Source organism: Anarhichas minor, unplaced genomic scaffold, assembly GCF_050575085.1.
Source record: "Anarhichas minor isolate MPS153535 unplaced genomic scaffold, ASM5057508v1 ptg000077l, whole genome shotgun sequence".
NCBI classification, from domain to species: Eukaryota; Metazoa; Chordata; class Actinopteri; order Perciformes; family Anarhichadidae; genus Anarhichas; species Anarhichas minor.
The window spans coordinates 270,001-294,572 of NW_027466523.1; the positions used below are offsets into that span (position 1 = coordinate 270,001).

Sequence of the window (24,572 nt, forward strand, 5' to 3'; positions counted from 1 at the left end):
GACACACATACAGATGTTTGTCACACACACATACAGATGTTTGTGTGACACACATACAGATGTTTGTCACATACACATACAGATGTTTGTCACACATACAGATGTTTGTGTGTCACACACATACAGATGTTTGTGTGTCAAACACATACAGATGTTTGTGTCACACACATACAAATGTTTGTGTCACACACATACAGATGTTTGTCACAGACATACAAATGTTTGTGTCACACATACAGATGTTTCTGTGACACACATACAGATGTTTGTGTGACACACATACAGATGTTTGTGTCACACACATACAGATGTTTGTCACACACATACAGATGTTTGTGTGTCACACACATACAGATGTGTGTGTGTCACACACATACAGATGTTTGTGTGTCACACACATACAGATGTTTGTGTGACACACATACAGATGTTTGTGTCACACACATACAAATGTTTGTGTCACACACATACAGATGTTTGTCACAGACATACAAATGTTTGTGTCACACATACAGATGTTTGTGTGACACACATACAGATGTTTGTGTCACACACATACAGATGTTTGTGTCACACACATACAGATGTTTGTCACACACATACAGATGTTTGTGTGTCACACACATACAGATGTTTGTGTGTCACACACATACAGATGTTTGTGTGACACACATACAGATGTTTGTCACACATACAGATGTTTGTGTGACACACATACAGATGTTTGTCACATACACATACAGATGTTTGTCACACATACAGATGTTTGTGTGTCACACACATACAGATGTTTGTGTGTCAAACACATACAGATGTTTGTGTCACACACATACAAATGTTTGTGTCACACACATACAGATGTTTGTCACAGACATACAAATGTTTGTGTCACACATACAGATGTTTGTGTGACACACATACAGATGTTTGTGTGACACACATACAGATGTTTGTGTGACACACATACGGATGTTTGTGTCACACACATACAGATGTTTGTGTGACACACATACGGATGTTTGTGTCACACACATACAGATGTTTGTGTGACACACATACGGATGTTTGTGTGACACACATACAGATTTTTGTGTCACACACATACAGATGTTTGTGTGACACACATACGGATGTTTGTGTCACACACATACAGATGTTTGTGTGACACACATACGGATGTTTGTGTGACACACATACAGATGTTTGTGTCACACACATACAGATGTTTGTGTGACACACATACGGATGTTTGTGTCACACACATACAGATGTTTGTGTGACACACATACGGATGTTTGTGTGACACACATACAGATGTTTGTGTCACACACATACAGATGTTTGTGTGACACACATACGGATGTTTGTGTGACACACATACAGATGTTTGTGGGACACATACAGATGTTTGTGTCACACACATACAGATGTTTGTGTGTCACACACACATACAGATGTTTGTGTGTCACACACACATACAGATGTTTGTGTGTCACACACATACAGATGTTTGTGTGTCACACACATACAGATGTTTGTGTGTCACACACATACAGATGTTTGTGTCACACACATACAGATGTTTGTGTCACACACATACAGATGTTTGTGTCACACACATACAAATGTTTGTGTCACACACATACAGATGTTTGTCACAGACATACAAATGTTTGTGTCACACATACAGATGTTTGTGTGACACACATACAGATGTTTGTGTCACACACATACAGATGTTTGTCACACACATACAGATGTTTGTGTGTCACACACATACAGATGTTTGTGTGTCACACACATACAGATGTTTGTGTGACACACATACAAATGTTTGTCACACATACAGATGTTTGTGTGACACACATACAGATGTTCGTCACACACACATACAGATGTTTGTCACACATACAGATGTTTGTGTGTCACACACATACAGATGTTTGTGTGTCAAACACATACAGATGTTTGTCACACATACAGATGTTTGTGTCACACACACATACAGATGTTTGTCACACATCCAGATGTTTGTGTGTCACACACATCCAGATGTTTGTGTCACACACATACAGATGTTTATGTATGTTCATTCGTTGTTGTAAATTGAAATCTTTAGGTTTTATTTCTCACTATAAACAGACATTTTAATGTGAAACAAGGGAAGGAAACTCATTCAGAGACTCTTCCAGAGGATGCATCTGAATTTAATTTCCTGGCTTTGTACTTTGGTAATAAACTCCTCCCCCAACATGAAGAGCTCAGACAGGAGAGGAGATGAAGCTGCAGGCTACATGAGAATAAAGCGGAGACATTAGAGCTGAAGAGAGTCTCTCTTACGTAACGTTCGCTGGTATTCATGAGGAGCCAGTAACAGACAGAGCCCACGGCTCCTCCACCAGTGATGGAGGACGGAGAGCTGAGAGAAGAATAACTCCTTCATTTCATATTATTATATTTTATTCTATATATTGTGCATTTTTATATTTAATATTTTTGCATTGCTTTACCTGTATGTATAAATGCTGCTGTGTGATTAATAAAGTATCCATCCATCCTCTCTGACCCGTTCAAAGTACTGTTAAAAATATTCCACTACAAGTAAAAGTCCTGCATTCAAAACCCACTTTGTTTTAAAGTACATCAAGTAAAAGTATTGATTATGTCTGATGTTTCTGCTGCATTAATGTGTATTTTGCATGTTAACCCCTTTATATCCTTTATAGCAATGCATCATATATGTATTATATATACATGTATTATATTTATATAATACATGTATATAATCTTATTTCTGAGTACTTCTGTGCCTAACTATGCTTTTGAATGCAGTACTTTTACTTGTAGTAGAGTATTTCTACCTGGATGTATTGGTACTTGTATTTAGGATAAAGGAATGTGTTGCAGTTTCAGTTTTAGACGGTAAAGGGGGACAGGACTGTCTGCTGGTCTCTGCTGGATCCTGTTTGAGGCTGCAGACCACCATGCAGGTAGAAGTAGACAAAACCTCATCTGTCCTCCTCACCTGGCCTGTTAACAGCCCCCCCCCCCCCCCCCCCCCCCCGTGACCTCACCTCTCATCACCACCTGACATGGAAGGGGGAGGGGCTGACCTCCTCAAACCTCCAGAGTGCTTCTATTACAGTTAAAGCAACCTCCGGTTCTTTAAAGTGAAGTCAAAGCTTCATGTGTTAAAGCTGCATTCTCTCTAGTGTCCACCAGGGGGCGACTCCTCTGGTTGTATAGAAGTCTATGAGAAAATGACTCTACTTCTCTCTTGATTTATTACCTCAGTAAACATTGTAAACATGAGTTTATGGTCTCAATCTCTAGTTTCAAGTCTTCTTCAATACAGCATGATGTTCATTTAGTACATTATGGTCCATTTAGAGTCAAACAGACCATAAAGCAGGGGATGCTTTAGGGCGGGGCTACACGGTGATTGACAGGTCTCTACCAGAGACGTATACGGCGTCTCTACGTCACTCCTCCTCAGTCCATATATGGTCACTTCCTGTTCACTGGTTGTAAACAAACATATAGCTGATTGTTTGTGTGGTCGACTCGTCTTCTTCTTCTAATAATTTGTTAACAGATCTTTAGACATCCTGAATGAATAAAGTTGAGCTCCCCTTAAAAACTGCCTTCAAATGAAGAATATGAGTTTTGTGAGCAGATGTTGAACATTAACGTCTCGGCTCATTTTACGACACGATGTTGTTGCTGGGAACATTTACAGGTTCTTTACGAGAGAACGTTTTACATCCTGATGAACTCTGTGAAGATAATCCTGCTTTGAACGTGTTACTTTAACAGTTTTCATCTTCTTTTACTGTTGGTGTTTTTACTTTAACTTGAAATGTTTCACAAGTCAAAATAAATAAATATCAGCAGAGAAACAACAAAAAAACTTTATTCACCGGTTTAATATCTGATTTACATGTGAGCTCTTGTGATTCATTTATAGACGTTAAATGAGTCATTTTAAGGTCAAGTGAGAACATGTCAGACGTTCTCTGGCTGCAGCTCGTCTTCCTCACATGTGACCGAAGGTTTGAAGGTTTGAATGTTTGAACGTTTGAACGCACCTTTAATCTAAAAACACACGAACTGAAGCTCGGCTTTGGTTCTAAATGAGCCGTGAGAACTCAGACCAACATGATCCAACATGTTGAGCTAAACACTGAAGGATTGTGGGAAGTCAAGTGTGTTATGGGTGTTGTGTTCAGGTGCATGCACACACACACACACACACACACGTTTTACACAGATAAATATGTCCTTGTGACAACCTTATGGTCTGTTTGACTCTAAATGGACCATAATGTACTAAATGAACATCATGCTGTATTGAAGAAGACTTGAAACTAGAGATTGACACCATAAACTCATGTTTACAATGTTTACTGAGGTAATAAATCAAGAGAGAAGTAGAGTCATTTTCTCATAGACTTCTATACAACCAGAGGAGTCGCCCCCTGGTGGACACTAGAGAGAATGCAGCTTTAACACATGAAGCTTTGAGGTTGTTTCCTGGATGCACGTAGTATATAAATATATATATACGGTATATACAAGTACTAATGAACCTCTGAGTCTCCTGCAGCTCTGTGAACTCGTTCCTCAGATATCAGCTCTGCAATAAGTCATCGAGGCTCTTTGTAAACACTCCTGACTCCTGACCTCTGACCCCTCTGCCCCCCCCTCCCGAGGGGCCAAACAAAGGAGTCCAACTCTGAGATGAAGAGGATTTATCAGCAGGAAGAACTTTAAATCACTGACTGATGAGCTGAACTCAGACAGGAATATAAAATATACATAAAACAACTTTTACTGATTGTTTTTTTCTGGAAATGTTCCTGTGAGGCTTCTTGTAATGAAGCACTTTTATTTTATATTCTTATAGTAACTTCCTGTCTGAGTCTCATTGGTTCTTACGTCAAATATACAGTTTCATCAGTGATTGATTGTAGTTTTTATCAAACAAACAAAAGGAAATATTGACTTTGTTTGGGACTATTTTCAGCAGCGGATGAATCCACATTTTGGTGTTCCGGTCTGAACCAAATTTTGTGACATCATGTATAGACGAGACAACATGTGAGGTCATCACTCACCCGTCTGAGTCCTGGTAGTTCACGTTCAGTCTCTTGGTGGAACCCAGAAGCTCTGAAATAAAACACAACAACAAACTTATTATCTCTTCCAATACTCAGTAAACATGTGTTTCTAGTCTCTGATCTCTGATCATGTTTCATTGTAAACAACCAATCAGAGGAGAGCTAGTAACGTTAGCAGCACCGCTAACGGCTAAGCAACGGAGGTTCACTTCAGTTACACTATGATGCCTTCAGGCTCTGCTCAGTGAACATGAGTACTGGCTGAAGGTACATTATAACATTATCATGATGTGTTCACATGTCATCTGTAAAATGTAGTTTTGGTGATAAACTTGAATAAATCCAGTAGTTTGAAGGAGATGTTTATGAATATAAAATAGATATTAGAGATGAATTATGATGTTTACCTTCATAACACGAGCTCTAAGCTCATTATTATACATCATTAAAAATAATACAATAAGACAATAAAAATATAATCTATAATTTCATTATCATTTGAATTGTGTTTTAATGAAGAAAAAACACTATAAATTACTATTACAAAGTAAAAGTATAACGTTTACTATTTTTGATGATTTACTGACTTCAGAGCAGTTTAATAAATATAAATATTCTGGATTCTTGTCGCTGATATAATCAAACTTCAAAGAGATCTGTATCTGATAATATGGATCATCAATGATCAATAATCAGTATCAGAGATCTTTAAATGTTATATTTGCTCCCTTTGATTTGTTGTGCTGATCTGATTTGAGCCGTAAGTTTTATGATGTATATTTAATATTTGACTTGTTTCTTTACAGCTCTGATATGATAATAAATCAGTTCCTTGAATGTGAGATAAGAGTTTACAGATACATCTCCTCTAATGACTTCAGGTGTGGTCAGAAGACACGTACGAGCTCCTTCATTATGAATATATGTATTATAATATATTATGATATCACAACTCTTTACAGAAAAAGTCTGAGAGATTAAATATGTCTAAACCTCTTTAATCAATATTCACAGATCAATAATCAAACTAATTCAACAGGATTCTCTTCGTCATGTCAGACCTATTTCACATGATAAATGTTGTGTCTGAATTATGTTTTTATATGTTTAAAACACGGTTGTGACAGTTGATTCATGACTTTAGTTGTGTTCATGTGGCTCCTGAACTGGTCTCATTGGAATGATTGTAGTGATATGTGGATGAGTTCATCCTCGTCTCTCTCTGTGATGGAGGAAGAATAAACCTCTCTGACTCCCAGTCACCAGGAGGAGCTGGTGTCTCTCGCACTGGTTCTCTGCTGTGTTCGAATCATCATCATTATAACACCACGGTCACTGAGTCTGTAGTCACTGAAGGCTTCTGAATATAAAACACAGTCACGACTTCATGGAAACCTGTTTAACCATCAATAACTGGAAGTCTAAGTCCCACTGAATGATCGAAATGTGTGTTTAATGTCTGTGAGTTCACGGTTCACTGAGTCCTGAAGAAGAGGAAGAGCGTGATTCTACAGTAACCAGGTTACTACAGCACTAATATATGGAAGCCATTTTCCACCACTGTGAGGAAAAAATAAAGATCTGTAAGTCACTATTATGAGATACTATCTCATTATAGTGACTTAGTATCTCATTATAGTGACTTAATATCTCATTATAGTGACTAAGTATATCATTATAGTGACTTAATATCTCATTATAGTGACTTAGTATCTCATTATAGTGACTAAGTATATCATTATAGTGACTTAATATCTCATTATAGTGACTTAGTATATCATTATAGTGACTTAGTATCTCATTATAGTGACTTAATATCTCATTATAGTGACTAAGTATATCATTATAGTGACTTAATATCTCATTATAGTGACTAAGTATATCATTATAGTGACTTAATATCTCATTATAGTGACTTAGTATCTCATTATAGTGACTAAGTATATCATTATAGTGACTTAGTATCTCATTATAGTGACTTAGTATATCATTATAGTGACTTAGTATCTCATTATAGTGACTTAATATCTCATTATAGTGACTAAGTATATCATTATAGTGACTAAGTATATCATTATAGTGACTTAATATCTCATTATAGTGACTTAGTATATCATTATAGTGACTTAGTATCTCATTATAGTGACTTAGTATATCATTATAGTGACTAAGTATCTCATTATAGTGAGTTAGTATCTCATTATAGTGACTTAGTATCTCATTATAGTGACTTAGTATCTCATTATAGTGACTAAATATCTCATTATAGTGACTAAGTATATCATTATAGTGACTTAGTATCTCATTATAGTGACTTAGTATATCATTACAGTGACTTAGTATCTCATTATAGTGACTAAGTATCTCATTATAGTGACTAAGTATCTCATAATAGTGACTTAGTATCTCATTATAGTGACTACGTATCTCATTATAGTGACTTAGTATCTCATTATAGTGACTTAGTATCTCATAATAGTGACTTAGTATCTCATTATAGTGAGTTAGTATCTCATTATAGTGAGTTAGTATCTCATTATAGTGACTTAGTATCTCATTATAGTGACTAAGTATCTCATTATAGTGACTTAGTATCTCATTATAGTGACTTAGTATCTCATAATCATGACTAAGTATCTCATAATTATGAGAGATACCAGTTCATCCCAGTGAGAGTATCTCTCTTTTAGCTTTGTTTTTTTAACACTCAATGGCTGAAGGAGGAGAAACGGATTTGTGAGTTGGGATTTAACCGTGGGATTCAACTCTTAATCAACAAAGAAAGGAGGATGTGATCAGCATTTAATAAGTCAACTGCGTTTGTTTTTACATCTGCAGTAGCTTTAATATGCTTGTTTATATATTATTATTTGTACAACTTGTTTTTATGAAGATGGATTTTTGTTTGGTTTTATATGTGATAGGAACCATTGTTACATCCAATGTTGCTCTGGGGACATATTTAGCCGGTGCCAGTGTTGGCAACTTGGCGACTTTCTCGCTAAATCTGGTGACTTTCCAAACCCTCATGGAGACTTTTTTTGTCAAAAGCTACTAGTGACAAATCTAGCGACTTCTTCTGGTGTTGTTGGAGACTTTTCTGGTGTTTTGACTCGTGAAAGCTCGTACGTTCTGCACTGTGGTGAACGAGCAGCGGGAGCTGCCGTGAGCCGCCCCAAAGCACTCACAGGCGGTCAGTCTCACAGCTGCCTCGCGCAGCAGTCAGAGCGGAGAGGAGACACAGTCTCGGCGTATTCATGTATGTGCACTCTGCAGTTAATGTATTTATAGATGTTGACTTCATTTTTACACGAAACAAATAATAACCTTAGCTGTGTTTCAGCTGCAGGACAGCGGTGAAGGCCCAGGTATAACATGCACGGCCCGCCACTGGTGTAGAGTAAACACAGAGACCTGCTGTCTGTAGACTAAACACAGAGACCTGCTGTCTGTAGACTAAACACAGTGACCTGCTGTCTGTAGACTAAACACAGAGACCTGCTGTCTGTAGAGTAAACAGTAACCTGCTGTCTGTAGACTAAACACAGTGACCTGCTGTCTGTAGAGTAAACACAGAGACCTGCTGTCTGTAGAGTAAACAGTGACCTGCTGTCTGTAGACTAAACACAGACCTGCTGTCTGTAGAGTAAACACAGTAACCTGCTGTCTGTAGACTAAACACAGTGACCTGCTGTCTGTAGAGTAAACACAGAGACCTGCTGTCTGTAGACTAAACACAGTGACCTGCTGTCTGTAGAGTAAACACAGTGACCTGCTGTCTGTAGACTAAACACAGTGACCTCCTGTCTGTAGACTAAACACAGAGACGTGCTGTCTGTAGAGTAAACACAGAGACCTGCTGTCTGTAGACTAAACACAGTGACCTGCTGTCTGTAGAGTAAACACAGTGACCTGCTGTCTGTAGACTAAACACAGTGACCTCCTGTCTGTAGACTAAACACAGAGACGTGCTGTCTGTAGACTAAACACAGAGACGTGCTGTCTGTAGACTAAACACAGATACCTGCTGTCTGTAGAGTAAACACAGTGACCTGCTGTCTGTAGACTAAACACAGAGACGTGCTGTCTGCAGACTAAACACAGAGACCTGCTGTCTGTAGACTAAACACAGATACCTGCTATCTGTAGACTAAACACAGAGACCTGCTGTCTGTAGACTAAACACAGAGAGTTGCTGTCTGTAGAGTAAACACAGAGACGTGCTGTCTGTAGAGTAAACACAGAGACCTGCTGTCTGTAGACTAAACACAGAGACGTGCTGTCTGTAGACTAAACACAGATACCTGCTGTCTGTAGAGTAAACACAGTGACCTGCTGTCTGTAGACTAAACACAGAGACGTGCTGTCTGTAGACTAAACACAGAGACCTGCTGTCTGTAGACCAAACACAGAGAGTTGCTGTCTGTAGAGTAAACACAGAGACCTGCTGTCTGTAGACTAAACACAGAGAGTTGCTGTATGTAGACTAAACACAGTGACCTGCTGTCTGTAGACTAAACACAGAGACCTGCTGTCTGTAGACTAAACACAGTGACCTCCTGTCTGTAGACTAAACACAGAGACCTGCTGTCTGTAGACTAAACACAGAGAGTTGCTGTCTGTAGAGTAAACACAGAGACGTGCTGTCTGTAGACTAAACACAGAGACATGCTGTCTGTAGACTAAACACAGATACCTGCTATCTGTAGACTAAACACAGATACCTGCTATCTGTAGACTAAACACAGAGACCTGCTGTCTGTAGACCAAACACAGAGAGTTGCTGTCTGTAGAGTAAACACAGAGACCTGCTGTCTGTAGACTAAACACAGAGAGTTGCTGTATGTAGACTAAACACAGTGACCTGCTGTCTGTAGACTAAACACAGAGACCTGCTGTCTGTAGACTAAACACAGTGACCTCCTGTCTGTAGACTAAACACAGAGACCTGCTGTCTGTAGACTAAACACAGAGAGTTGCTGTCTGTAGAGTAAACACAGAGACGTGCTGTCTGTAGACTAAACACAGAGACATGCTGTCTGTAGACTAAACACAGATACCTGCTATCTGTAGACTAAACACAGAGACGTGCTGTCTGTAGAGTAAACACAGAGACCTGCTGTCTGTAGACTAAACACAGAGAGTTGCTGTATGTAGACTAAACACAGTGACCTGCTATCTGTAGACTAAACACAGAGACCTGCTGTCTGTAGACTAAACACAGTGACCTGCTGTCTGTAGACTAAACACAGTGACGTGCGGTCTGTAGACTAAACACAGAGAGTTGCTGTCTGTAGAGTAAACACAGAGACGTGCTGTCTGTAGATTAAACACAGAGACATGCTGTCTGTAGACTAAACACAGATACCTGCTATCTGTAGACTAAACACAGAGACCTGCTGTCTGTAGACTAAACACAGAGAGTTGCTGTCTGTAGAGTAAACACAGAGACGTGCTGTCTGTAGAGTAAACACAGAGACGTGCTGTCTGTAGAGTAAACACAGAGACCTGCTGTCTGTAGACTAAACACAGAGAGTTGCTGTATGTAGACTAAACAGAGTGACCTGCTGTCTGTAGACTAAACACAGAGACCTGCTGTCTGTAGACTAAACACAGTGACCTGCTGTCTGTAGACTAAACACAGTGACGTGCGGTCTGTAGACTAAACACAGAGACCTGCTGTCTGTAGACTAAACACAGTGACCTCCTGTCTGTAGACTAAACACAGAGACCTGCTGTCTGTAGACTAAACACAGAGAGTTGCTGTCTGTAGAGTAAACACGGAGACGTGCTGTCTGTAGAGTAAACACAGAGACCTGCTGTCTGTAGACTAAACACAGAGAGTTGCTGTCTGTAGACTAAACACAGAGACCTGCTGTCTGTAGACTAAACACAGTGACCTCCTGTCTGTAGACTAAACACAGAGAGTTGCTGTATGTAGACTAAACACAGTGACCTGCTGTCTGTAGACTAAACACAGAGAGTTGCTGTCTGTAGAGTAAACACAGAGACGTGCTGTCTGTAGACTAAACACAGAGACATGCTGTCTGTAGACTAAACACAGATACCTGCTATCTGTAGACTAAACACAGAGAGTTGCTGTCTGTAGACTAAACACAGAGACCTGCTGTCTGTAGACTAAACACAGTGACCTCCTGTCTGTAGACTAAACACAGTGACCTGCTGTATGTAGACTAAACACAGTGACCTGCTGTCTGTAGAGTAAACACAGAGACGTGCTGTCTGTAGAGTAAACACAGAGACCTGCTGTCTGTAGACTAAACACAGAGAGTTGCTGTATGTAGACTAAACACAGTGACCTGCTGTCTGTAGACTAAACACAGAGACCTGCTGTATGTAGACTAAACACAGTGACCTGCTGTCTGTAGACTAAACACAGTGACGTGCGGTCTGTAGACTAAACACAGAGAGTTGCTGTCTGTAGAGTAAACACAGAGACGTGCTGTCTGTAGAGTAAACACAGAGACCTGCTGTCTGTAGACTAAACACAGAGAGTTGCTGTATGTAGACTAAACACAGTGATCTGCTGTCTGTAGACTAAACACAGAGACCTGCTGTCTGTAGACTAAACACAGTGACCTCCTGTCTGTAGACTAAACACAGAGACCTGCTGTCTGTAGACTAAACACAGAGAGTTGCTGTCTGTAGAGTAAACACAGAGACGTGCTGTCTGTAGAGTAAACACAGAGACCTGCTGTCTGTAGACTAAACACAGAGAGTTGCTGTATGTAGACTAAACACAGTGACCTGCTGTCTGTAGACTAAACACAGAGACCTGCTGTCTGTAGAGTAAACAGTGACCTGCTGTCTGTAGACTAAACACAGAGACCTGCTGTCTGTAGAGTAAACACAGTAACCTGCTGTCTGTAGACTAAACACAGTGACCTGCTGTCTGTAGAGTAAACACAGAGACCTGCTGTCTGTAGAGTAAACAGTGACCTGCTGTCTGTAGACTAAACACAGACCTGCTGTCTGTAGAGTAAACACAGTAACCTGCTGTCTGTAGACTAAACACAGTGACCTGCTGTCTGTAGACTAAACACAGTGACGTGCGGTCTGTAGACTAAACACAGAGAGTTGCTGTCTGTAGAGTAAACACAGAGACGTGCTGTCTGTAGAGTAAACACAGAGACCTGCTGTCTGTAGACTAAACACAGAGAGTTGCTGTCTGTAGAGTAAACACAGTGACCTGCTGTCTGTAGAGTAAACACAGTGACCTGCTGTCTGTAGACTAAACACAGTGACCTCCTATCTGTAGACTAATCACAGAGACCTGCTGTCTGTAGACTAAACACAGAGACCTGCTGTCTGTAGAGTAAACACAGAGACCTGCTGTCTGTAGACTAAACACAGAGAGTTGCTGTATGTAGACTAAACACAGTGACCTGCTGTCTGTAGACTAAACACAGAGACCTGCTGTCTGTAGAGTAAACAGTGACCTGCTGTCTGTAGACTAAACACAGAGACCTGCTGTCTGTAGAGTAAACACAGTAACCTGCTGTCTGTAGACTAAACACAGTGACCTGCTGTCTGTAGAGTAAACACAGAGACCTGCTGTCTGTAGAGTAAACAGTGACCTGCTGTCTGTAGACTAAACACAGACCTGCTGTCTGTAGAGTAAACACAGTAACCTGCTGTCTGTAGACTAAACACAGAGACCTGCTGTCTGTAGACTAAACACAGAGAGTTGCTGTATGTAGACTAAACACAGTGACCTGCTGTCTGTAGACTAAACACAGAGACCTGCTGTCTGTAGACTAAACACAGTGACCTCCTGTCTGTAGACTAAACACAGAGACCTGCTGTCTGTAGACTAAACACAGAGAGTTGCTGTCTGTAGAGTAAACACAGTGACCTGCTGTCTGTAGAGTAAACACAGTGACCTGCTGTCTGTAGACTAAACACAGTGACCTCCTATCTGTAGACTAATCACAGAGACCTGCTGTCTGTAGACTAAACACAGAGACCTGCTGTCTGTAGAGTAAACACAGAGACCTGCTGTCTGAAGACTAAACACAGTGACCTGCTGTCTGTAGACTAAACACAAAGACCTGCTGTCTGTAGACTAAACACAGTGAGCTGCTGTCTGTAGACTAAACACAGTGACCTGCTGTCTGTAGACTAAACACAGAGAGTCGCTGTCTGTAGAGTAAACACAGAGACGTGCTGTCTGAAGACTAAACACAGAGACATGCTGTCTGTAGACTAAACACAGATACCTGCTATCTGTAGACTAAACACAGAGACCTGCTGTCTGTAGACTAAACACAGAGAGTTGCTGTCTGTAGAGTAAACACAGAGACGTGCTGTCTGTAGAGTAAACACAGAGACCTGCTGTCTGTAGACTAAACACAGAGAGTTGCTGTATGTAGACTAAACACAGTGACCTGCTGTCTGTAGACTAAACACAGAGACCTGCTGTCTGTAGACTAAACACAGTGACCTGCTGTCTGTAGACTAAACACAGTGACGTGCGGTCTGTAGACTAAACACAGAGACCTGCTGTCTGTAGACTAAACACAGTGACCTCCTGTCTGTAGACTAAACACAGAGACCTGCTGTCTGTAGACTAAACACAGAGAGTTGCTGTCTGTAGAGTAAACACGGAGACGTGCTGTCTGTAGAGTAAACACAGAGACCTGCTGTCTGTAGACTAAACACAGAGAGTTGCTGTCTGTAGACTAAACACAGAGACCTGCTGTCTGTAGACTAAACACAGTGACCTCCTGTCTGTAGACTAAACACAGTGACCTGCTGTATGTAGACTAAACACAGTGACCTGCTGTCTGTAGAGTAAACACAGAGACGTGCTGTCTGTAGAGTAAACACAGAGACCTGCTGTCTGTAGACTAAACACAGAGAGTTGCTGTATGTAGACTAAACACAGTGACCTGCTGTCTGTAGACTAAACACAGAGAGTTGCTGTCTGTAGAGTAAACACAGAGACGTGCTGTCTGTAGACTAAACACAGAGACATGCTGTCTGTAGACTAAACACAGATACCTGCTATCTGTAGACTAAACACAGAGAGTTGCTGTCTGTAGACTAAACACAGAGACCTGCTGTCTGTAGACTAAACACAGTGACCTCCTGTCTGTAGACTAAACACAGTGACCTGCTGTATGTAGACTAAACAAAGTGACCTGCTGTCTGTAGAGTAAACACAGAGACGTGCTGTCTGTAGAGTAAACACAGAGACCTGCTGTCTGTAGACTAAACACAGAGAGTTGCTGTATGTAGACTAAACACAGTGACCTGCTGTCTGTAGACTAAACACAGAGACCTGCTGTCTGTAGACTAAACACAGTGACCTGCTGTCTGTAGACTAAACACAGAGAGTTGCTGTCTGTAGAGTAAACACAGAGACGTGCTGTCTGTAGACTAAACACAGAGACCTGCTGTCTGTAGACTAAACACAGTGACCTCCTGTCTGTAGACTAAACACAGTGACCTGCTGTATGTAGACTAAACACAGTGACCTGCTGTCTGTAGAGTAAACACAGAGACGTGCTGTCTGTAGAGTAAACACAGAGACCTGCTGTCTGTAGACTAAACACAGAGAGTTGCTGTATGTAGACTAAACACAGTGACCTGCTGTCTGTAGACTAAACACAGAGAGTTGCTGTCTGTAGAGTAAACACAGAGACGTGCTGTCTGTAGACTAAACACAGAGACATGCTGTCTGTAGACTAAACACAGATACCTGCTATCTGTAGACTAAACACAGAGAGTTGCTGTCTGTAGACTAAACACAGAGACCTGCTGTCTGTAGACTAAACACAGTGACCTCCTGTCTGTAGACTAAACACAGTGACCTGCTGTATGTAGACTAAACACAGTGACCTGCTGTCTGTAGAGTAAACACAGAGACGTGCTGTCTGTAGAGTAAACACAGAGACCTGCTGTCTGTAGACTAAACACAGAGAGTTGCTGTATGTAGACTAAACACAGTGACCTGCTGTCTGTAGACTAAACACAGAGACCTGCTGTCTGTAGACTAAACACAGTGACCTGCTGTCTGTAGACTAAACACAGTGACGTGCGGTCTGAAGACTAAACACAGAGAGTTGCTGTCTGTAGAGTAAACACAGAGACGTGCTGTCTGTAGAGTAAACACAGAGACCTGCTGTCTGTAGACTAAACACAGAGAGTTGCTGTATGTAGACTAAACACAGTGACCTGCTGTCTGTAGACTAAACACAGAGACCTGCTGTCTGTAGACTAAACACAGTGACCTCCTGTCTGTAGACTAAACACAGAGACCTGCTGTCTGTAGACTAAACACAGAGAGTTGCTGTCTGTAGAGTAAACACAGAGACGTGCTGTCTGTAGAGTAAACACAGAGACCTGCTGTCTGTAGACTAAACACAGAGAGTTGCTGTCTGTAGACTAAACACAGAGACCTGCTGTCTGTAGACTAAACACAGAGAGTTGCTGTCTGTAGAGTAAACACAGAGACGTGCTGTCTGTAGAGTAAACACAGAGACCTGCTGTCTGTAGACTAAACACAGAGAGTTGCTGTCTGTAGACTAAACACAGAGACCTGCTGTCTGTAGACTAAACACAGAGAGTTGCTGTCTGTAGAGTAAACACAGAGACGTGCTGTCTGTAGACTAAACACAGAGACCTGCTGTCTGTAGACTAAACACAGAGAGTCGCTGTCTGTAGAGTAAACACAGAGACGTGCTGTCTGTAGACTAAACACAGAGACATGCTGTCTGTAGACTAAACACAGATACCTGCTATCTGTAGACTAAACACAGAGACGTGCTGTCTGTAGAGTAAACACAGAGACCTGCTGTCTGTAGACTAAACACAGAGAGTTGCTGTATGTAGACTAAACACAGTGACCTGCTGTCTGTAGACTAAACACAGAGACCTGCTGTCTGTAGACTAAACACAGTGACCTGCTGTCTGTAGACTAAACACAGTAACGTGCGGTCTGTAGACTAAACACAGAGAGTTGCTGTCTGTAGAGTAAACACAGAGACGTGCTGTCTGTAGACTAAACACAGAGACATGCTGTCTGTAGACTAAACACAGATACCTGCTATCTGTAGACTAAACACAGAGACCTGCTGTCTGTAGACTAAACACAGAGAGTTGCTGTCTGTAGAGTAAACAGAGACGTGCTGTCTGTAGAGTAAACACAGAGACCTGCTGTCTGTAGACTAAACACAGAGAGTTGCTGTATGTAGACTAAACACAGTGACCTGCTGTCTGTAGACTAAACACAGAGACCTGCTGTCTGTAGACTAAACACAGTGACCTGCTGTCTGTAGACTAAACACAGTGACGTGCGGTCTGTAGACTAAACACAGAGACCTGCTGTCTGTAGACTAAACACAGTGACCTCCTGTCTGTAGACTAAACACAGAGAGTTGCTGTCTGTAGAGTAAACACGGAGACGTGCTGTCTGTAGAGTAAACACAGAGACCTGCTGTCTGTAGACTAAACACAGAGAGTTGCTGTCTGTAGACTAAACACAGAGACCTGCTGTCTGTAGACTAAACACAGTGACCTCCTGTCTGTAGACTAAACACAGTGACCTGCTGTATGTAGACTAAACACAGTGACCTGCTGTCTGTAGAGTAAACACAGAGACGTGCTGTCTGTAGAGTAAACACAGAGACCTGCTGTCTGTAGACTAAACACAGAGAGTTGCTGTATGTAGACTAAACACAGTGACCTGCTGTCTGTAGACTAAACACAGAGAGTTGCTGTCTGTAGAGTAAACACAGAGACGTGCTGTCTGTAGACTAAACACAGAGACATGCTGTCTGTAGACTAAACACATATACCTGCTATCTGTAGACTAAACACAGAGAGTTGCTGTCTGTAGACTAAACACAGAGACCTGCTGTCTGTAGACTAAACACAGTGACCTCCTGTCTGTAGACTAAACACAGTGACCTGCTGTATGTAGACTAAACACAGTGACCTGCTGTCTGTAGAGTAAACACAGAGACGTGCTGTCTGTAGAGTAAACACAGAGACCTGCTGTCTGTAGACTAAACACAGAGAGTTGCTGTATGTAGACTAAACACAGTGACCTGCTGTCTGTAGACTAAACACAGAGACCTGCTGTCTGTAGACTAAACACAGTGACCTGCTGTCTGTAGACTAAACACAGTGACGTGCGGTCTGAAGACTAAACACAGAGAGTTGCTGTCTGTAGAGTAAACACAGAGACGTGCTGTCTGTAGAGTAAACACAGAGACCTGCTGTCTGTAGACTAAACACAGAGACCTGCTGTCTGTAGACTAAACACAGTGACCTCCTGTCTGTAGACTAAACACAGAGACCTGCTGTCTGTAGACTAAACACAGAGAGTTGCTGTCTGTAGAGTAAACACAGAGACGTGCTGTCTGTAGAGTAAACACAGAGACCTGCTGTCTGTAGACTAAACACAGAGAGTTGCTGTCTGTAGACTAAACACAGAGACCTGCTGTCTGTAGACTAAACACAGAGAGTTGCTGTCTGTAGAGTAAACACAGAGACGTGCTGTCTGTAGAGTAAACACAGAGACCTGCTGTCTGTAGACTAAACACAGAGAGTTGCTGTCTGTAGACTAAACACAGAGACCTGCTGTCTGTAGACTAAACACAGTGACCTCCTGTCTGTAGACTAAACACAGTGACCTGCTGTATGTAGACTAAACACAGTGACCTGCTGTCTGTAGAGTAAACACAGAGACGTGCTGTCTGTAGAGTAAACACAGAGACCTGCTGTCTGTAGACTAAACACAGAGAGTTGCTGTATATAGACTAAACACAGTGACCTGCTGTCTGTAGACTAAACACAGAGACCTGCTGTCTGTAGACTAAACACAGTGACGTGCGGTCTGTAGACTAAACACAGAGAGTTGCTGTCTGTAGAGTAAACACAGAGACGTGCTGTCTGTAGACTAAACACAGTGACCTGCGGTCTGTAGACTAAACACAGAGACCTGCTGTCTGTAGACTAAACACAGTGACCTGCTGTCTGTAGACTAAATACAGTGACCTGCTGTCTGTAGACTAAACACAGAGACGTGCTGTCTGTAGACTAAACACAGATACCTGCTGTCTGTAGAGTAAACACAGTGACCTGCTGTCTGTAGACTAAACACAGAGACGTGCTGTCTGTAGACTAAACACAGAGACCTGGTGTCTGTAGAGTAAACAGAGACCTGCTGTCTGTAGAGTAAACACAGTGACCTACTGTCTGTAGACTAAACACAGAGACCTGCTGTCTGTAGACTAAACACAGTGACCTGCTGTCTGTAGACTAAACACAGTGACGTGCGGTCTGTAGACTAAACACAGAGAGTTGCTGTCTGTAGAGTAAACACAGAGACGTGCTGTCTGTAGACTAAACACAGAGACATGCTGTCTGTAGACTAAACACAGATACCTGCTATCTGTAGACTAAACACAGAGACCTGCTGTCTGTAGACTAAACACAGAGAGTTGCTGTCTGTAGAGTAAACACAGAGACGTGCTGTCTGTAGAGTAAACACAGAGACCTGCTGTCTGTAGACTATACACAGAGAGTTGCTGTATGTAGACTAAACACAGTGACCTGCTGTCTGTAAACTAAACACAGTGACGTGCGGTCTGTAGACTATACACAGAGAGTTGCTGTCTGTAGAGTAAACACAGAGACGTGCTGTCTGTAGAGTAAACACAGAGACCTGCTGTCTGTAGACTAAACACAGAGAGTTGCTGTATGTAGACTAAACACAGTGACCTGCTGTCTGTAGACTAAACACAGAGACCTGCTGTCTGTAGACTAAACACAGTGACCTCCTGTCTGTAGACTAAACACAGAGACCTGCTGTCTGTAGACTAAACACAGTGACCTCCTGTCTGTAGACTAAACACAGAGACCTGCTGTCTGTAGACTAAACACAGAGAGTTGCTGTCTGTAGAGTAAACACAGAGACGTGCTGTCTGTAGAGTAAACACAGAGACTTGCTGTCTGTAGACTAAACACAGAGAGTTGCTGTCTGTAGACTAAACACAGAGACCTGCTGTCTGTAGACTAAACACAGTGACCTCCTGTCTGTAGACTAAACACAGAGACCTGCTGTCTGTAGACTAAACACAGTGACCTGCTGTCTGTAGAGTAAACACAGTGACCTGCTGTCTGTAGACTAAACACAGTGACCTCCTGTCTGCAGACTAAACACAGAGACCTGCTGTCTGTAGACTAAACACAGAGACCTGCTGTCTGTAGAGTAAACACAGAGACCTGCTGTCTGTAGACTAAACACAGTGACCTGCTGTCTGTAGACTAAACACAGTGACCTGCTGTATGTAGACTAAACACAGAGACCTGCTGTCTGTAGACTAAACACAGTGACCTGCTGTCTGTAGACTAAACACAGTGACCTCCTGTCTGCAGACTAAACACAGAGACATGCTGTCTGTAGACTAAACACAGATACCTGCTATCTGTAGACTAAACACAGAGACCTGCTGTCTGTAGACTAAACACAGAGAGTTGCTGTCTGTAGAGTAAACACAGAGACGTGCTGTCTGTAGAGTAAACACAGAGACCTGCTGTCTGTAGACTAAACACAGAGAGTTGCTGTCTGTAGACTAAACACAGAGACCTGCTGTCTGTAGACTAAACACAGTGACCTCCTGTCTGTAGACTAAACACAGTGACCTGCTGTATGTAGACTAAACACAGTGACCTGCTGTCTGTAGAGTAAACACAGATACGTGCTGTCTGTAGAGTAAACACAGAGACCTGCTGTCTGTAGACTAAACACAGAGAGTTGCTGTATGTAGACTAAACACAGTGACCTGCTGTCTGTAGACTAAACACAGAGAGTTGCTGTCTGTAGAGTAAACACAGAGACGTGCTGTCTGTAGACTAAACACAGAGACATGCTGTCTGTAGACTAAACACAGATACCTGCTATCTGTAGACTAAACACAGAGAGTTGCTGTCTGTAGACTAAACACAGAGACCTGCTGTCTGTAGACTAAACACAGTGACCTCCTGTCTGTAGACTAAACACAGTGACCTGCTGTATGTAGACTAAACACAGTGACCTGCTGTCTGTAGAGTAAACACAGAGACGTGCTGTCTGTAGAGTAAACACAGAGACCTGCTGTCTGTAGACTAAACACAGAGAGTTGCTGTATGTAGACTAAACACAGTGACCTGCTGTCTGTAGACTAAACACAGAGACCTGCTGTCTGTAGACTAAACACAGTGACCTGCTGTCTGTAGACTAAACACAGTGACGTGCGGTCTGAAGACTAAACACAGAGAGTTGCTGTCTGTAGAGTAAACACAGAGACGTGCTGTCTGTAGAGTAAACACAGAGACCTGCTGTCTGTAGACTAAACACAGAGAGTTGCTGTATGTAGACTAAACACAGTGACCTGCTGTCTGTAGACTAAACACAGAGACCTGCTGTCTGTAGACTAAACACAGTGACCTCCTGTCTGTAGACTAAACACAGAGACCTGCTGTCTGTAGACTAAACACAGAGAGTTGCTGTCTGTAGAGTAAACACAGAGACGTGCTGTCTGTAGAGTAAACACGGAGACCTGCTGTCTGTAGACTAAACACAGAGAGTTGCTGTCTGTAGACTAAACACAGAGACCTGCTGTCTGTAGACTAAACACAGAGAGTTGCTGTATGTAGACTAAACACAGTGACCTGCTGTCTGTAGACTAAACACAGAGACCTGCTGTCTGTAGACTAAACACAGTGACCTGCTGTCTGTAGACTAAACACAGTGACGTGCGGTCTGTAGACTAAACACAGAGAGTTGCTGTCTGTAGACTAAACACAGAGACCTGCTGTCTGTAGACTAAACACAGTGACCTGCTGTCTGTAGACTAAATACAGTGACCTGCTGTCTGTAGACTAAACACAGAGACGTGCTGTCTGTAGACTAAACACAGATACCTGCTGTCTGTAGAGTAAACACAGTGACCTGCTGTCTGTAGACTAAACACAGATACCTGCTGTCTGTAGAGTAAACACAGTGACCTGCTGTCTGTAGACTAAACAGAGACCTGCTGTCTGTAGAGTAAACACAGAGAGTTGCTGTATGTAGACTAAACACAGTGACCTACTGTCTGTAGACTAAACAGAGACCTGCTGTCTGTAGACTAAACACAGTGACGTGCGGTCTGTAGACTAAACACAGAGAGTTGCTGTCTGTAGAGTAAACACAGAGACGTGCTGTCTGTAGACTAAACACAGAGACATGCTGTCTGTAGACTAAACACAGATACCTGCTGTCTGTAGACTAAACACAGTGACCTCCTGTCTGTAGACTAAACACAGAGACCTGCTGTCTGTAGACTAAACACAGAGACCTGCTGTCTGTAGACTAAACACAGAGAGTTGCTGTCTGTAGAGTAAACACAGAGACGTGCTGTCTGTAGAGTAAACACAGAGACTTGCTGTCTGTAGACTAAACACAGAGAGTTGCTGTCTGTAGACTAAACACAGAGACCTGCTGTCTGTAGACTAAACACAGTGACCTCCTGTCTGTAGACTAAACACAGAGACCTGCTGTCTGTAGACTAAACACAGTGACCTGCTGTCTGTAGAGTAAACACAGTGACCTGCTGTCTGTAGACTAAACACAGTGACCTCCTGTCTGCAGACTAAACACAGAGACCTGCTGTCTGTAGATTAAACACAGAGACCTGCTGTCTGTAGAGTAAACACAGAGACCTGCTGTCTGTAGACTAAACACAGTGACCTGCTGTCTGTAGACTAAACACAGTGACCTGCTGTATGTAGACTAAACACAGAGACCTGCTGTCTGTAGACTAAACACAGAGACGTGCTGTCTGTAGACTAAACACAGATACCTGCTGTCTGTAGAGTAAACACAGTGACCTGCTGTCTGTAGACTAAACACAGATACCTGCTGTCTGTAGAGTAAACACAGTGACCTGCTGTCTGTAGACTAAACAGAGACCTGCTGTCTGTAGAGTAAACACAGAGAGTTGCTGTATGTAGACTAAACACAGTGACCTACTGTCTGTAGACTAAACACAGTGACCTACTGTCTGTAGAGTAAACACAGAGACGTGCTGTCTGTAGAGTAAACACAGAGACCTGCTGTCTGTAGACTAAACACAGAGAGTTGCTGTATGTAGACTAAACACAGTGACCTGCTGTCTGTAGACTAAACACAGAGACCTGCTGTCTGTAGACTAAACACAGTGACCTGCTGTCTGTAGACTAAACACAGTGACGTGCGGTCTGAAGACTAAACACAGAGAGTTGCTGTCTGTTGAGTAAACACAGAGACGTGCTGTCTGTAGAGTAAACACAGAGACCTGCTGTCTGTAGACTAAACACAGAGAGTTGCTGTATGTAGACTAAACACAGTGACCTGCTGTCTGTAGACTAAACACAGAGACCTGCTGTCTGTAGACTAAACACAGTGACCTCCTGTCTGTAGACTAAACACAGAGACCTGCTGTCTGTAGACTAAACACAGAGAGTTGCTGTCTGTAGAGTAAACACAGAGACGTGCTGTCTGTAGAGTAAACACGGAGACCTGCTGTCTGTAGACTAAACACAGAGAGTTGCTGTCTGTAGACTAAACACAGAGACCTGCTGTCTGTAGACTAAACACAGAGAGTTGCTGTATGTAGACTAAACACAGTGACCTGCTGTCTGTAGACTAAACACAGAGACCTGCTGTCTGTAGACTAAACACAGTGACCTGCTGTCTGTAGACTAAACACAGTGACGTGCGGTCTGTAGACTAAACACAGAGAGTTGCTGTCTGTAGACTAAACACAGAGACCTGCTGTCTGTAGACTAAACACAGTGACCTGCTGTCTGTAGACTAAATACAGTGACCTGCTGTCTGTAGACTAAACACAGAGACGTGCTGTCTGTAGACTAAACACAGATACCTGCTGTCTGTAGAGTAAACACAGTGACCTGCTGTCTGTAGACTAAACACAGATACCTGCTGTCTGTAGAGTAAACACAGTGACCTGCTGTCTGTAGACTAAACAGAGACCTGCTGTCTGTAGAGTAAACACAGAGAGTTGCTGTATGTAGACTAAACACAGTGACCTACTGTCTGTAGACTAAACAGAGACCTGCTGTCTGTAGACTAAACACAGTGACGTGCGGTCTGTAGACTAAACACAGAGAGTTGCTGTCTGTAGAGTAAACACAGAGACGTGCTGTCTGTAGACTAAACACAGAGACATGCTGTCTGTAGACTAAACACAGATACCTGCTGTCTGTAGACTAAACACAGTGACCTCCTGTCTGTAGACTAAACACAGAGACCTGCTGTCTGTAGACTAAACACAGAGACCTGCTGTCTGTAGACTAAACACAGAGAGTTGCTGTCTGTAGAGTAAACACAGAGACGTGCTGTCTGTAGAGTAAACACAGAGACTTGCTGTCTGTAGACTAAACACAGAGAGTTGCTGTCTGTAGACTAAACACAGAGACCTGCTGTCTGTAGACTAAACACAGTGACCTCCTGTCTGTAGACTAAACACAGAGACCTGCTGTCTGTAGACTAAACACAGTGACCTGCTGTCTGTAGAGTAAACACAGTGACCTGCTGTCTGTAGACTAAACACAGTGACCTCCTGTCTGCAGACTAAACACAGAGACCTGCTGTCTGTAGATTAAACACAGAGACCTGCTGTCTGTAGAGTAAACACAGAGACCTGCTGTCTGTAGACTAAACACAGTGACCTGCTGTCTGTAGACTAAACACAGTGACCTGCTGTATGTAGACTAAACACAGAGACCTGCTGTCTGTAGACTAAACACAGAGACGTGCTGTCTGTAGACTAAACACAGATACCTGCTGTCTGTAGAGTAAACACAGTGACCTGCTGTCTGTAGACTAAACACAGATACCTGCTGTCTGTAGAGTAAACACAGTGACCTGCTGTCTGTAGACTAAACAGAGACCTGCTGTCTGTAGAGTAAACACAGAGAGTTGCTGTATGTAGACTAAACACAGTGACCTACTGTCTGTAGACTAAACAGAGACCTGCTGTCTGTAGACTAAACACAGTGACCTGCTGTCTGTAGACTAAACACAGTGACGTGCGGTCTGTAGACTAAACACAGAGAGTTGCTGTCTGTAGAGTAAACACAGAGACGTGCTGTCTGTAGACTAAACACAGAGACATGCTGTCTGTAGACTAAACACAGATACCTGCTGTCTGTAGACTAAACACAGTGACCTCCTGTCTGTAGACTAAACACAGAGACCTGCTGTCTGTAGACTAAACACAGAGACCTGCTGTCTGTAGACTAAACACAGAGAGTTGCTGTCTGTAGAGTAAACACAGAGACGTGCTGTCTGTAGAGTAAACACAGAGACTTGCTGTCTGTAGACTAAACACAGAGAGTTGCTGTCTGTAGACTAAACACAGAGACCTGCTGTCTGTAGACTAAACACAGTGACCT

General features: G+C 42.3%; 1 protein-coding gene across 4 annotated transcripts in view; it reads right to left on the bottom strand.

The window, feature by feature from the left end:
* The window catches only part of LOC142937889 (CASK interacting protein 2), a 113,553-nt gene that overhangs the window by 38,754 nt on the left and 50,227 nt on the right, over positions 1-24,572 (bottom strand). For all 4 annotated transcript variants that reach the window (XM_076080997.1, XM_076080996.1, XM_076080995.1 and 1 more), the window contains exon 3: positions 5,118-5,169. In XM_076080997.1, coding sequence (XP_075937112.1) covers positions 5,118-5,169 — 52 coding nt within the window. The remainder of the gene's footprint in view (positions 1-5,117; positions 5,170-24,572) is intronic.